The 12593-nt window shown below is 39.9% G+C and overlaps 1 protein-coding gene across 5 annotated transcripts; it reads left to right on the forward strand.

Moving 5' to 3' along the window:
* Positions 1-710: 710 nt before the first annotated feature.
* On the forward strand, positions 711-11064 carry zgc:56235 (Voltage-dependent anion-selective channel protein 2-like). Of its 5 annotated transcripts, none has more exons than XM_044096638.1 (10): positions 711-729; positions 2112-2182; positions 3657-3706; positions 4020-4022; positions 6995-7147; positions 7242-7294; positions 8205-8426; positions 8506-8656; positions 8747-8804; positions 10151-11064. In XM_044096638.1, the coding sequence occupies exons 2-10, from the start codon at positions 2116-2118 to the stop codon at positions 10240-10242; spliced, it is 849 nt and encodes a 282-aa protein (XP_043952573.1). In that variant the 5' UTR covers positions 711-729; positions 2112-2115; the 3' UTR covers positions 10243-11064. The 5 variants fall into 5 exon arrangements, with proteins under 5 accessions (XP_043952573.1, XP_043952576.1, XP_043952572.1 ...); XM_044096641.1 differs by lacking the exon at positions 711-729 and adding an exon at positions 742-1067 and having other exon boundaries at positions 8208-8426; XM_044096637.1 differs by lacking the exon at positions 711-729 and adding an exon at positions 745-1067.
* Positions 11065-12593: the final 1529 nt, after the last annotated feature.

A 12593-nucleotide genomic window follows, 5' to 3' on the forward strand; every position in this document is an offset into this window, starting at 1 on the left:
ACAAGAGACATAACTTAGAGAAAAAATTATTTCAATCCCAGCTTTATTCAAATCCTGGTCAGGTTCCCTTTTACAAGGAGAAATGTGTTCTCAGTCAGACCCAGTCAAAGTCCACTCTTCCATTAGCCCACAAGCTGCCAGAGTGAAACACGTGTGCTGTTGAAACAACAGATGGAAATGTTAACTTTCTACAGGAGCTGTGGTGACATCTGGTGGTGTAATTTCAGACTGCAACCACCTTTACCAGAAAGGTATGTATAGAGCTAAATTGGGGCCATAACGTTTTTTTTTTTGTTTTTTTTTTAAGAAAAAAAAACATGAAAAATTATTTTGAAACTGAAAAATGTTTGAAGTTGAAAAAAGTGAATATGAAAAATAGTTAGGTTTTTTTTCAGTTTCAAAACTTTTTCCAGTTTCCAAAGTTCTTTTTTCAATATATATTTTTTTCTATTTAAATTTTTCCATTTCCAAATCGTTTTTCTTTTCAATAAATTTTATGGCACCAATTTAGTTCTATATTTATTTAGTTCCATACAAACCCTCCCTGACATATTTGAAAAATGTGCCTTCTGTTCATCCTCACCGTCTGATTATGGTGGAATATCAAGTGGACATAAAATAATTTTTTTTTAAAAAAAGATGTGGATGCTGAAAGCAGCATCCAGCAAGGTGTGTGGTGTCTCTAGGCAACCATAACAACAGCGCCTGCGTGCAGTAGCGAGCGCGAGGGTGGGTCCTGTGTGGTACCAAAACAGATGGTACCGGTGTGCTTGCCTTAATATTTCTCATGTTTTCTTTTGTTCACTATTGTATTGATTTACATTTAGTGTGACAGACATGTCTATCGAAAATTTATGAAAATGCGAAACAAAAACAGGGGATAACTCCTAGCTTTCAGTTGACGGCTCTGGCAGCGCGCGCATGCTCAGTAGTAGGTCTCCTTCATTGTGCCCTGTCTTCAGAAAAAGCAACGCGTAGCTAGGCTAGCTGTCAATCCTCTCAGCAGCATCACGCCAAGGTCCTCTGTAGGCTTTGTGGATACGGTTGCTAACAGCTCTGCTGGACTGGTGAGGAGCCTTTGACAACACGACTGAACCTCAAACACACCGTAGGGCTTTAGGGGGCGTGGGTCATTATCAACTATCGCGGTTGTTTCCACCGTTGGCTGCATTTCTTCCGAGCGCGTTGTAGCGCACTAGCTAACGGTGTCCATTATGTAATGATGCTGACCCATGAAAAGCACAGCGTAATCCCTGGAGGAAGGCTTTTCCACGTTTTAGGGCAAACATTTGGAAAGGCGGCGTTATCCTGGCATTTATCAGCTGAGTGGGGGTTTAACTGGGAGTAGGGTGGGACCAACTAACAGTCTCCTCATTCAGGTTAGCCTGAGCAGCACGCTGAACCCCCTCAGCTCCCTCACTGGCCCGTCTGTCGTCCTTTGTCCCCCGGCAGAGATGTTACAACTATCTGGTGATAACAGAGGAGGTTCCAACCTCTTCTACATCCCTGGTGGTATTAATGAATGTTCACCGCTCTGAATGAAGCGTATATACTTCATTCATTCTTCCTTCCTTCCACTAATTAGCCCCAGATTCATTCTTCCTAATCCTTCTTTTTGTTCCTTTATCCCTTCCTTGCTTCTATCTATCATCCATTTAACCTCATCCATCATTTTGTCACCCATCCTTATCCTTCCTTCCTTGCTTCTTTCTTCCTTCCATTCTTTTCTTCCTTCTCTTTCCTTCTGTCTATCCAACCATCTGTTTGCCCTCTATCCATGAAACTAAATGTACACTTTGGTGTCTTTAATTAAAGGTTCACAGTTCCAAGATGACAAAACCTGAACACCTTTAAAAGCCACTTGAGTTAGCAAATCAACCAATTCCAGTTTTGCTTGCAAAGTGCAGCAATAGAAGAAGAATTTTTTCATTTAAGTCAAAGACAATGAAAGAAAAATGTTTACAATATTACCTTTTGTCTTACTTTGGGGTGTGAGGAGGTTGTAATTACACCATGAAAATATCCCTCTCTTATCTAACTATTTTAGCTGTAGCTACTTATAATTTCTAAAGCTGTGGTTTAAAAAGTTTTTCTACTTTTGTCTTTGTCAGAAAAATGGATAGTCCTCCTACATACACGGACCTTGGCAAGGCCGCCAAGGACATCTTCAGCAAGGGCTACGGTGAGTAATGCTTTAACCACAGAAAAATATTATTCGCTGCTGTGAATCTCTGAAGAGAGCAACCTGTTTTTTTTTGTGTTTTTTTTTTTTGCCGAGTCGTAGTACAGACTAGAAAAATTGCTGTTCCTTGTGAAACGGCTGTGAGAATGCTAATCTTCTGAATGAAGGTAGCAGAAGATGCTAAAGAGAGAATTCCATTGAGTAACACGGGGTGCATCATCTCGAACAGACTTGTCTCATTTAAACGCAGTTACCAGTATCCAAAAGATTCTTGAACTGTGTGGACCGGGACCCTTTGATCTAAAAACCTGACTGAGCTCATGTCTTTACATGAGGCCATTTATGAGAGGGAGAGATTCAAAAATTATCCAACAAAAATATTTTCTACGAATGCCAATGGAGGAAGGGATGTGACAGAACAGCGCTCAGCCAGTGTTTCAAAGAAAACCGTAAAGTCTGCGACAAAGACACTTTTGTTTCCTAAAATCAGGCGCACATGGCTACGTTATGACGCGTAAATTATTTCTGTAGAGAGAAATTTGTACAAACAGGAGCATTTTGTTTGTGAAAAATCAATAAAGTTTGAAAACACGTTAGTAATTCCGTCATATTTAGCGTGTTGACCTTTTCACCGCCAGGAAGTGAGCATTTAAACCAGATTTGTTCACTTTAGTGTTGGTATTAGTGTCCACGCATCCTTAAAAAGTCTTAAATTCATGCATCTAAAATGAATTTTAGATACATTTTGGTCTGAATCCACGTTAATGTACCGTAATGTACATTTTAGGCACTAAATGTCTTAAATTCTTCTGAAAAAATGCAAGTTAGCCTTAAATACGTTAATCTTAAATGTTTTTGTGGCAGAACTATTTAATCTTGTAATTTTTCTTGATGTACTTTTCTGTCAGGCGGGGTCCTGTGGTGGTGCAGGGGTTAAGCACAACCCACATAAAGAAGTCTTAGTCCTCAACACAGCTGTCGCAGGTTCGATTCCCGGCCTGGTGACTTTTGAACATGTCTTCCCTCTCTCTCTGTACCTACTTCCTGTCTTAGCACATTCAAATAAAGGCCACTAGAGTCACAAAGAAACTTAAAAAAATAATAAATGAATAAAAGAAGGTACTTTTCTGTCAGGCAAGCGTTTCAGATGCTTCCGTACCTTTCTGTGACTTGAGGCTACTGCTAATTAGCTGCTAATATACCCTTTCTAACTAGCTTTTTTTGCGTCTATCATGGGTATTACTAATGACCAATACACTGTTACATGCATTCTGTGCAAAAAACCTCGGCACTACCAGAATAAACAAGACATGCCAGATTCTTTTGTACATTTCTGTTGTGATGCCGGCCTTAAATTTCGTTCACGTTGGTCTTAAAAAATCTTAAAATTGAGTCGGCTGCTTCTCCGTGACATTCGGCTAACACCTGCAGTGGAGTCCTCCTGCTCACTGTGCGTGTGTTTTGAACCCAACAGGCTTCGGGGCTGTGAAGATAGATCTGAAGACCAAGTCTCACAATGGAGTGGTGAGAACTCCTTTTCTTTGCTCCATTTCTCCTTTCTCATCCTGCTGTCCGATCACCACCGCTCACACACCTGCAGAGTTGCTGTTGCACATCTCCTGCTTCACGCTCCTTTAAGCACCAGTAACCGCTGTGTATCTGAGCTTTAAGGTTTCCCAGGATGCCGAGCGCCGCCGGCGTTCCAGCTGCTTTGCTTTACCTGACCTCACTCGCAGAGTGGTTGGCCGTGATTGGCCGTCTGTCTCTCTGCCTTTCCGTTCCTAACCGCCGCTCTGTTTCCATGCTGCTTCCCCGGACTGCTATCACTCTAACGTAGATGGTAAGATGGACGTCCTGAACCTAACTGACCGCTCTGGCCGCCCACTCCCCGTTTCCCCCACCGTGTGGCGCACCATTCACCCCATCCTTTGCTTTTACTGTCCGCTTCATATTTTCTTTTACATTTCTTTTGGTCTGTAATGCTCAAGTTTGTTTCTGTCGGTTGTGGTCTCAGAGTATAATATCAAGAATAGAGAAGCATTTTATCCTTCCTTACATTTAAAGTTCAAAGTTAAACCTCTAGACGTCTAAAATATTCCTACTGACATCTGTAAGTTTCTTAAAGGGGCAGTATCCTGTCAAATCAACTTTTTTGTGCTTTACGTGATGTTATAATGTTATTCCCTCATCAAAAACATACCTGAAGTGTTGCTTTGATTATTTCATGCATGTTTGACAAATCCTTTAATCTCTATGGTAACCATTCAGCTGTGCAAAACGCCTGGGTGGACCTAGCCCCGCCTTCAAATACAGAGCTGCAATTCTCAAGCTTCCAAGCTTGAAAACTGGGTGTGACTCCCCCACTCAGCTCCTTCAGACTAGCCAGGAGCAATTAGCAAACATCTGCTGGAACTGCACATCAGCTGAGCTCATTGTAGGAGCTACTTCTCAGAGCAACGCTGGTGAAAACTTTAAAAGGTTAGCAGAGGAGCCATGTTGTGACGACTTCCAGAAGGCGGAGTTTCAGAAAGAGCAGGGATTTCTTAAAGAGACAGTCAATTCAATTTAGCAGAACTTAACATAGTTACTTGATTATACTATAAAATGGTTCTGTATGTTTTGAAAATACATAGCATTTTACTTTATACTTTCATCTTTTTCAAGATGAAAATGTCAACTTAGACAAGGTTTCAGAATCCAGCATCTTGTTATCTTTTATTTCTCCATTATGTCTGTTGCATAACAAAGCCTGGTGAAATCATAGAAACCCGTTAATAGCTCAGTCTGTATTGATATTCGGGTTCAGGGTGTTGCAGACGTGCTCATCTGGTTCCTGATGGCCGTCCTCTCTTGACCGTGTCATGATGTAATCTGTGTGTTTATTTGCAAGTGAAGCAGTAAAATGGGATTCAGTCCCAAGAGTAAAGCAGCAGGAAGAGGCTTTAGAAAGCTCACCACTGAAAAGGATTTTTTTTTGCTCTAAAACCCTAAATGAAAACAGTTCTGTCAAGAACACTAATGTAACGCCTGCATGTTGTGTTTGTCTGATATTCAAATTAGTTTGATGATCTGAAACATTTAAGGGTAAAGACAGAAAGTAGGACTTTGATTTTTTTTTTTTCTTGTTTACTTTTTTCCACCATCGATGATAAACAAGTTTGTTTTTAGCGTTTATCTGGGGAGTGTTATTTCATTTTGGTTTGTATTTGGTACTTGATTCAATTTGTCTGTCTTCAGTCAGAGGCTTCCTCAAATTGGCTGTAATTTAGACCGCTACAGGAGACCCTACCTGCCCACAGCCATTAGCCTCTCCAACTCATGTTACTGAAGGTTTTGGAGAACCTTGAGTAATATGAGATACGTCATTTAATTTAGATCAAAACTAAATTCAAAATAATTTTTGAATTAAATTGAATTTGCTGCATTGTAATCAAGCCTCTGTTTAAAATGAACAAACTAGTTCAGGGTTTTTAAAGATCGGTGATCGGCCAGAAAAGTGCAATCAGTGCACCTCTTCTGTTCATTTCTCTGCAAATGAACAAACCAATAACAGATTGATATATCACAAATGGTGCAAATCTGTGCATTTAGGGATTTAGTAGTAAGATGAAGAATCCAGCTAATTTTGACAGAGTGTCTTTGAACTCAGCACTACTTAGTTTGTTTTCCTGCAAACAAGTTTTAAACTCTGTTTTAACCTAAGTTAAAATACGAGATGATAAAAAGCCTCATGTCTGTTTAAAGCAATTTATAGTGTCAACTAAATGCTCACGACTTAAAATGGCAAAGTTTTGCACAGAGTTCAGGTAATAATTAATAATTATTGTGGAGAACTAAATTTCTTAATTTTAAACATTTTCAGAATATTAATCAGCTTCAGGAAAATTCTATTCAGAGAAGTATGTCATGTGTGTAGTTACATATTTCTGCCACTGGAAGGCAGTGTTGGCAAGTTCTTTACATTGTCTCCATATAATTTGTGGAAACCTGAGGAAAAACAAAGGTTTTCCAGTTTTTTTGTTGTTGTTTGTTTGTTTGTTTGTTTGTTTGTTTGTTTGTTTCTCATCTTATTTGCTTTCTACTTTTACCAAACGGTGTGTGACGACCCGCTCAGGGCTTTTATGAGAAACATAATTTGAGTTGTTGAAAATGATAACCTGTGGGATGCCCTAAAAACCTTCTGACATGTCCGCCTCAACAAGGACGAAACCTAATACGAGATAAGCATCAGTTTTGACTTTGGTTTCAACAGAAAAGCAGAACCAGTTTTGTCAAAATGTTGCAAAGTTCACTGAAACAAACCTTCAGTAAAGTTTATACTAGAAAAACACATGACCCACACCCAGCGGTTTAAGACTTATTATGCATATTTTTATGCATGACATTACATATGTCATAAACCTGTCAGGTTTATGAAGGAGTTTTCATGAATGTTTACGACTGCTGTCATGAAGTGTCATTTGGTTGCATTAAATGTGTTGTTATTTACCGAATGACACTTCATGACAACAGTCATAAACATTCATTAAACCTCCTTCATCTTTATGATAGGTTTTATGTCATGTCTATCACAGAGTCATGTCGGTCTAATACACACCCTGTCAAACCGAAAAATCAGATCCAGACACATAAAACCCTGGGATTGAAACACGATTTGTCCTTTCTTTTTTCCCCTCCACTAATGTTTTTTGTTGTTGTTCCTAATCAGGTTCAGTTAAGCTTGTGGGTTTTTTTTTTTTTTTAACCTCTAATAACAACAGCTGAGGCGCTCCGCCAGGCTGTGACCTCGTCCCCCTTCTTGTCGCTGTGCAGGAGTTTCACTCTTCGGGCTTCAGTAACATGGACACAGGGAAGGCTACTGGCAGCCTGGAGACCAAGTACAAGATAAAGGATCACAACTTTACCATCAGCCAGAAGTGGAACACGGACCACGTGTTGATTAATGAGATGACTCTGGAGGACAAGGTGTGTGTGTGTGTGTGTGTGTGTTTTTGTCATTGTTAAATGTTGCAAATGTTCTATCAGTTTAAATGTGCTGATGCTAAGCTTTCCTCTTCAGCTGGCTAAAGGACTGAAGATTGGGATGGAAACTTCCTTTGTACCAAACACAGGGTGAGGTCTCTGACTTTAGACCATGTCAACCTCTGTGTTGTGTGCAACCCAAGAAGGTTCTGATATTTTGTATATTCACCTCCATACGTCTGAATACATTTGACAAAATCGAATGTCACATTTTTATTTTTTGCAATAATACGAGAACAATCAAATTACCCAAATAAAATAATAATAATACAGGAATTAAGTAGCAATAATTTAGGAAGGACCATGTGATAATACCAAAAAATAGATGCAATATGACGAAAATAGTCATGATATTACAAAAAACCAGTCATAATATTCATTACGACAATGATTTTTTGAGAACAAAAAAATGAAACAGGAATGTTGAGCATCTTGTGAAGTTATACTTTGATGTCAGTTTTACAAATAAGGAAGTACTTACTGTTCTGCATCAAATTATCAGTAGCAGGACTCTGAATCGATTTGGAAAACGTCTGTCTCTTTATTCCGCTGCTCCGACTTTATTATTGTCATTTTAAAAAGCCGTCCTTAGCCTGGCCCTGATGTTATAACGGACAGATTTTTCTGTAAGCTATTAGAAAATGCAACAAAGTTGTTTTTCAAAAGCAGCTTGTTAACAAATGTTGCTTTAACAGGAAGACGTAGAAGTGAAACCACACATTTACATATATGCTTATCAAAGACACGATCTTTTTCTCACTGTCGACATTACAACAGATGAAGCTTTTCCTCTTTCAGGTCAGGTAGGATTAGTACAATTATTTCTGTTTGCTAAATGAACTCAGAGTTTAGATATACAAAAACAGATTCAATGTCAGACAGTGAGGGGAAAAAAAACCCTGTTTTGTGTCTTTTTACACAGGAATATTGTAAATATATGGTTTTAATGCAGTTCTGTAATGAAGACAACCGTAAGAGTAGTTGCTGCTTGACTTTATAGCAGGAAAACTGGCAAGCTGAAGACGGGCTACAAGTCCCCGAGTATGAACCTGGCCTGCGACATGGACCTCCAGGGCCCCATTGTCCACAGCTCTGTTGTGCTGGGCTACGAAGGCTGGCTGGGCGGCTACCAGACGTTCTACGACGCCACCAAAACCAAATCGACCCTCCACAACTTCGCCCTGGGGTTCAGGACTACGGACTTTCAGGTGCACACCTGCGTGTGAGTATTTGGTCTGAGTTCACCGGGTCTGGGCCTCGGCTACACGTCTCCCAACGCTTCCTTCCCGCGTCTCTCTCAGTAACGAAGGCAGCGAGTACAGCGGCTCCATCTACCAAAAGATTGACGACAAGCTGGAGACGGCCATCACCCTGGCCTGGACCGCCGGCAGCAACAACACCCGCTTCGGCGTCGCAGGGAAATACATGCTGGACAAGGACACCGCTCTGTCTGTGAGCGCTCCGGTTTCCCTCTGGCGAAGGCTTTCAACCTCTGGTCGTTGTTTGTTCTTGGTTCACAGCTTATTATGTTTCCTCCCTCAGGCCAAAGTGAACAATGCCAGCCTGATTGGAGTCGGCTACGCCCAGAACCTTCGGCCAGGTAGGCTCCGGCTCAGAACCGGGCTGCTCTGACCAGCCCAGGAATTTTGGTTGAGACCTTCAGGTTGTGTAGAAACACGTTTTGAGACCAGGGGTGTAAAATCTTATTTCAGTTTTCATCTAGACTGAGAGCATTACTCACACTCTTTTTCTTATTTTGTCACATTAAAACCACAAAATGTGATTCATTTGATTCATATATAAAAGTAAACGATTAATCGTGATGAATCCATTATTCAGTTAGTTGTCAACCAATTTACAAATTGATTAATCGGTAGCTGGGGCATACAGACTCAAACGAAGGATTTGTGGAAAAACAACAACAACACATTCAGAGTAATTAATTAAGCCAAAGCTGTACAAAATAAATCTACATTTTCCACTTGAATAAAATAATCTTCCCTGTTTTATCCAAAACTCCTCGAGTTGCAGAGTCGTAGCTTCACCTGGTTCACAGTCATGAATGTTATGTTGTTGCATTTTACGCATTAAAATGTTTCTTATTTAAAAAAGTAAATCAATTATTTGATATTTGCTTTTTTTTTACTGTATTTCTAATATCCTATAAAAAGGCTTAAGTGGTAAAATGAAAAATCAGAGAAATCTGGCAAATTTTCAGAACAATCGATGGAATAGTTCATGTCTAAAGTAGCAGTTCGTTTCAGCCATGATTGTTTCACGTTGTTCAGTAAAATTAGATTAGATCATTGAATTGTGAGGTTATAACACTTGAGTTATTGTTACGCATATTAAATTATCGATCAAAAGAGGCAGATTAGGCCGAAAACGTCACAAGTCTGCGTCTTTAATGGGATTCAAAAATCCCAACATATAAACAGAAGCGAGGAGAAGATGGAAATATCAATTCACCTTAGAGACATTGAGAACAGGAAGTGAGGAAAAAAATAAATCTTGTGTAACATTTTGACTGCAGAGTCTAGATCGTGGAGGGAAGTGGTGCAAAGCGAGGCTTGTTTAAATCAACTATTTTGCTTTGCCTAATCTTTTGCAACAAGTTTAACATTCATTTCATCTAATTGGCTGGAAAAAAAAATCAACAGAAACGAAGAAGTGAAAATGTAAAGTTTTAAGTTCTAAGCGTCTTCACAGTCGTGCTGGATTCTTTTCATATTTGCTCTGCTCTTGGTAAAAAGTGCTGAAACTGAACAACAAGGGTTTAGAAACAGATCTGGGTTCAGGAGTTTAACCGGTCCATATGCTCCATGATTGGAAGATAATATTCTGTTTGTGTGCAGCCGCAGCTACTGCCGCTCCACGCCTTCGTCTTGGAAAACACACGTGCTTTAACTTGTGCTGGACGCTGCTGTGGTTGTGGTGTGTCTGCAGGCGTGAAGGTCATCCTCTCCGCCCTCATCGACGGGAAGAACTTCAACGCAGGCGGACACAAGCTGGGGTTGGGCTTCGAGATGGAGGCATAACGAGAACTCCTCACCTGGACCGGACAGCACCACCTTTCATGTAGCTCCTCTCCTCTGGACTCTGCTCACCTTTACACACACACACACACACACACACTCTCTCTGCGCTCCTAACGAGCATTTCTGACACTAAAAGTCGAGTCGGGGGAGGGCGAGTGTCGGCCCTGGAGTTCGGCGGTGCGCGGTTGCGAAGGAGTTCCTGATGTTCTGGCTGAAGTCACACCATTTTATTTCGCTGTAGGTCTTGAAAGACGTAACCGTTGGTGTAAAAGTGTTTAACTCATTCCAGCATGAGAGAATGAAAACATGGCCGCGGAGGCTGGCTGATTGTTTCTGTGCTTGGTTAAAAAGGTGCAGTGTGTCTGCTTTTTTTTTTTTTTTTTTAAATAAGTTCAAAGACTTTAGTTTTTACTCGCTCCCGTTTTTATGTGGTTTAAACTTCACGAGAGCCTTCTGCGTCCGCGCGGCCGCTCTGTCTGGCAGGTGAAATCAAAGTGGTGGAATCTTCTGGTATCTTCCCGTAGTTTAGTTTCTGCATTTCTACAGCGTTGCTTTCATCTGCCTCGGCTCAGCGGCCACAAAGACAGCGAGGATGTTTTGGTTCCTCGAGCGATCTCTGGTCAGCAACAGCTGCTTGTCCTCACTGGTTCATCGCCACGCTGAGCCCCGCCCTCAGCTTTACTGTTTCTACAGCCGCATCACACGTCTGAGATGTCTTATTTATTTTAGCCTTCAGGTTGTTGTCATTTGTTTTTTTTAGACACAGTACCTCGTGTTTTCCAATGTAAATTGAAGAATTCTAATAAAAAAACTGGAAACGTCTTGATTTTTGATTTATTATTAGTATTTTTTTTTTTCCTGCACATTTTACGTCAGGATCTACGGATTCACTGATCCACTTTTTTCTTTTCTGGTGCCGAGGTTAGCGTCAGCCGATACTCATCCGATACATGATGAGTATCGGCTGAATTGATTTAAAACTTTCTTTTCTTTTTTCTTTTTTTTTTACACAGACATAAATGTATTTGAATTACAAATATATTTGATAACTCTGCACTACTGCAGCACTTAAATATACCAAAAACTCCACAAGTTTGGTCAAACATGTAAAAACAACTTTCATTTGTTCAATCAGCGCAGTTAGAAATACAACCAATGTAAAATAAATAACAGAAATTGACAAAAACATAAAAAATAAACTTAAAAAAAACCTTTCAAATTGTTCAGACAGTGCAATTAGGAATTCTAAATAAAATGTCAAATAAACTATGACAATGCTCAGAGCACAAAGCATAGAAGCATCCTATTGTAGAAGCACTGCCTTCTTTTTTTTTTTCCAGCGGTCTTAATCCTCTTCCATATAATTCAGAATAAATAAAATTGTACACGTTTTTGTATTTTGATGACTTCCTGAAGACGGAGTTTCAGAAAGAGCAGGAGTTTCTTAAAGAGACAGAGGCCCAATTTCAGGGCACTAAAATCCGAAGTCAAATTTATTTCTTTAAGTCATATTTGATGTAGCAATTTCATAAAACTGGAAGTAGCATGGTTACTTGATTGTTCTATAAATGGTTACTATGTGGCTGGAAAAAACATAATACTGCCACTTTAAATATTTTAATTTTTTACTGGCCCACATGAATATTTCTGTTCCATGAAAGTCTTAGTTTGTTAGAGAACAAATCGCTTCATGGAGATGAAGGAACACATCAGACTGTTGCTGTCCGACAGCCTCATGACTGTCAGTACATGCAAACAGCTCAGTTTCCAGGTAGCAGAGACGATGTCCTGGAAGACACCATCAGTTGGCAAACACTGCTAATCCACCTCATTGGCTTTCGCCGCTTCCGTTTAAATCTCTCCATCTGGCCTTTTGTTATTTCTCCATCCATGAATCCTCCTTTTCTGCTCCTCTGGGATTGTTTGAGTTTATTCATGCTAATCAGCTGCTACCTGTCACAAAAACAAAACCTTTTTGTCAAAAAGTAAAAAAGTAAATCCCTCCAGCTGCACAGCTTCCAAAACTAGCGGGAATAACTGTCCAAACATCAACCAAAAGCTTATGAACAGACATCTAGAGAGCTAAACGTAACAGAGTGAAGAATTTTCCATAGAAGTATTACTACGCTTTATGCAAAATTGCTCTAATCTCCAGAGAAATCTATAGAAGTAGAGAACTGCAGATAAATGCAAAACAGTCACGTCTAAAAGTTCATAGAGTTTCATAGACGGAGAGCAACTGAAAAAGGATCTGAAATAATTTAAAGTAGCTGCAGAGACACTCAGACTAAAACGACTGGAATATCACAGAGAAACATACACAATGGTTTACAAGATATAACTACATTTTT

Source organism: Gambusia affinis, linkage group LG17 (assembly GCF_019740435.1).
Source record: "Gambusia affinis linkage group LG17, SWU_Gaff_1.0, whole genome shotgun sequence".
Classification (NCBI taxonomy): domain Eukaryota; kingdom Metazoa; phylum Chordata; class Actinopteri; order Cyprinodontiformes; family Poeciliidae; genus Gambusia; species Gambusia affinis.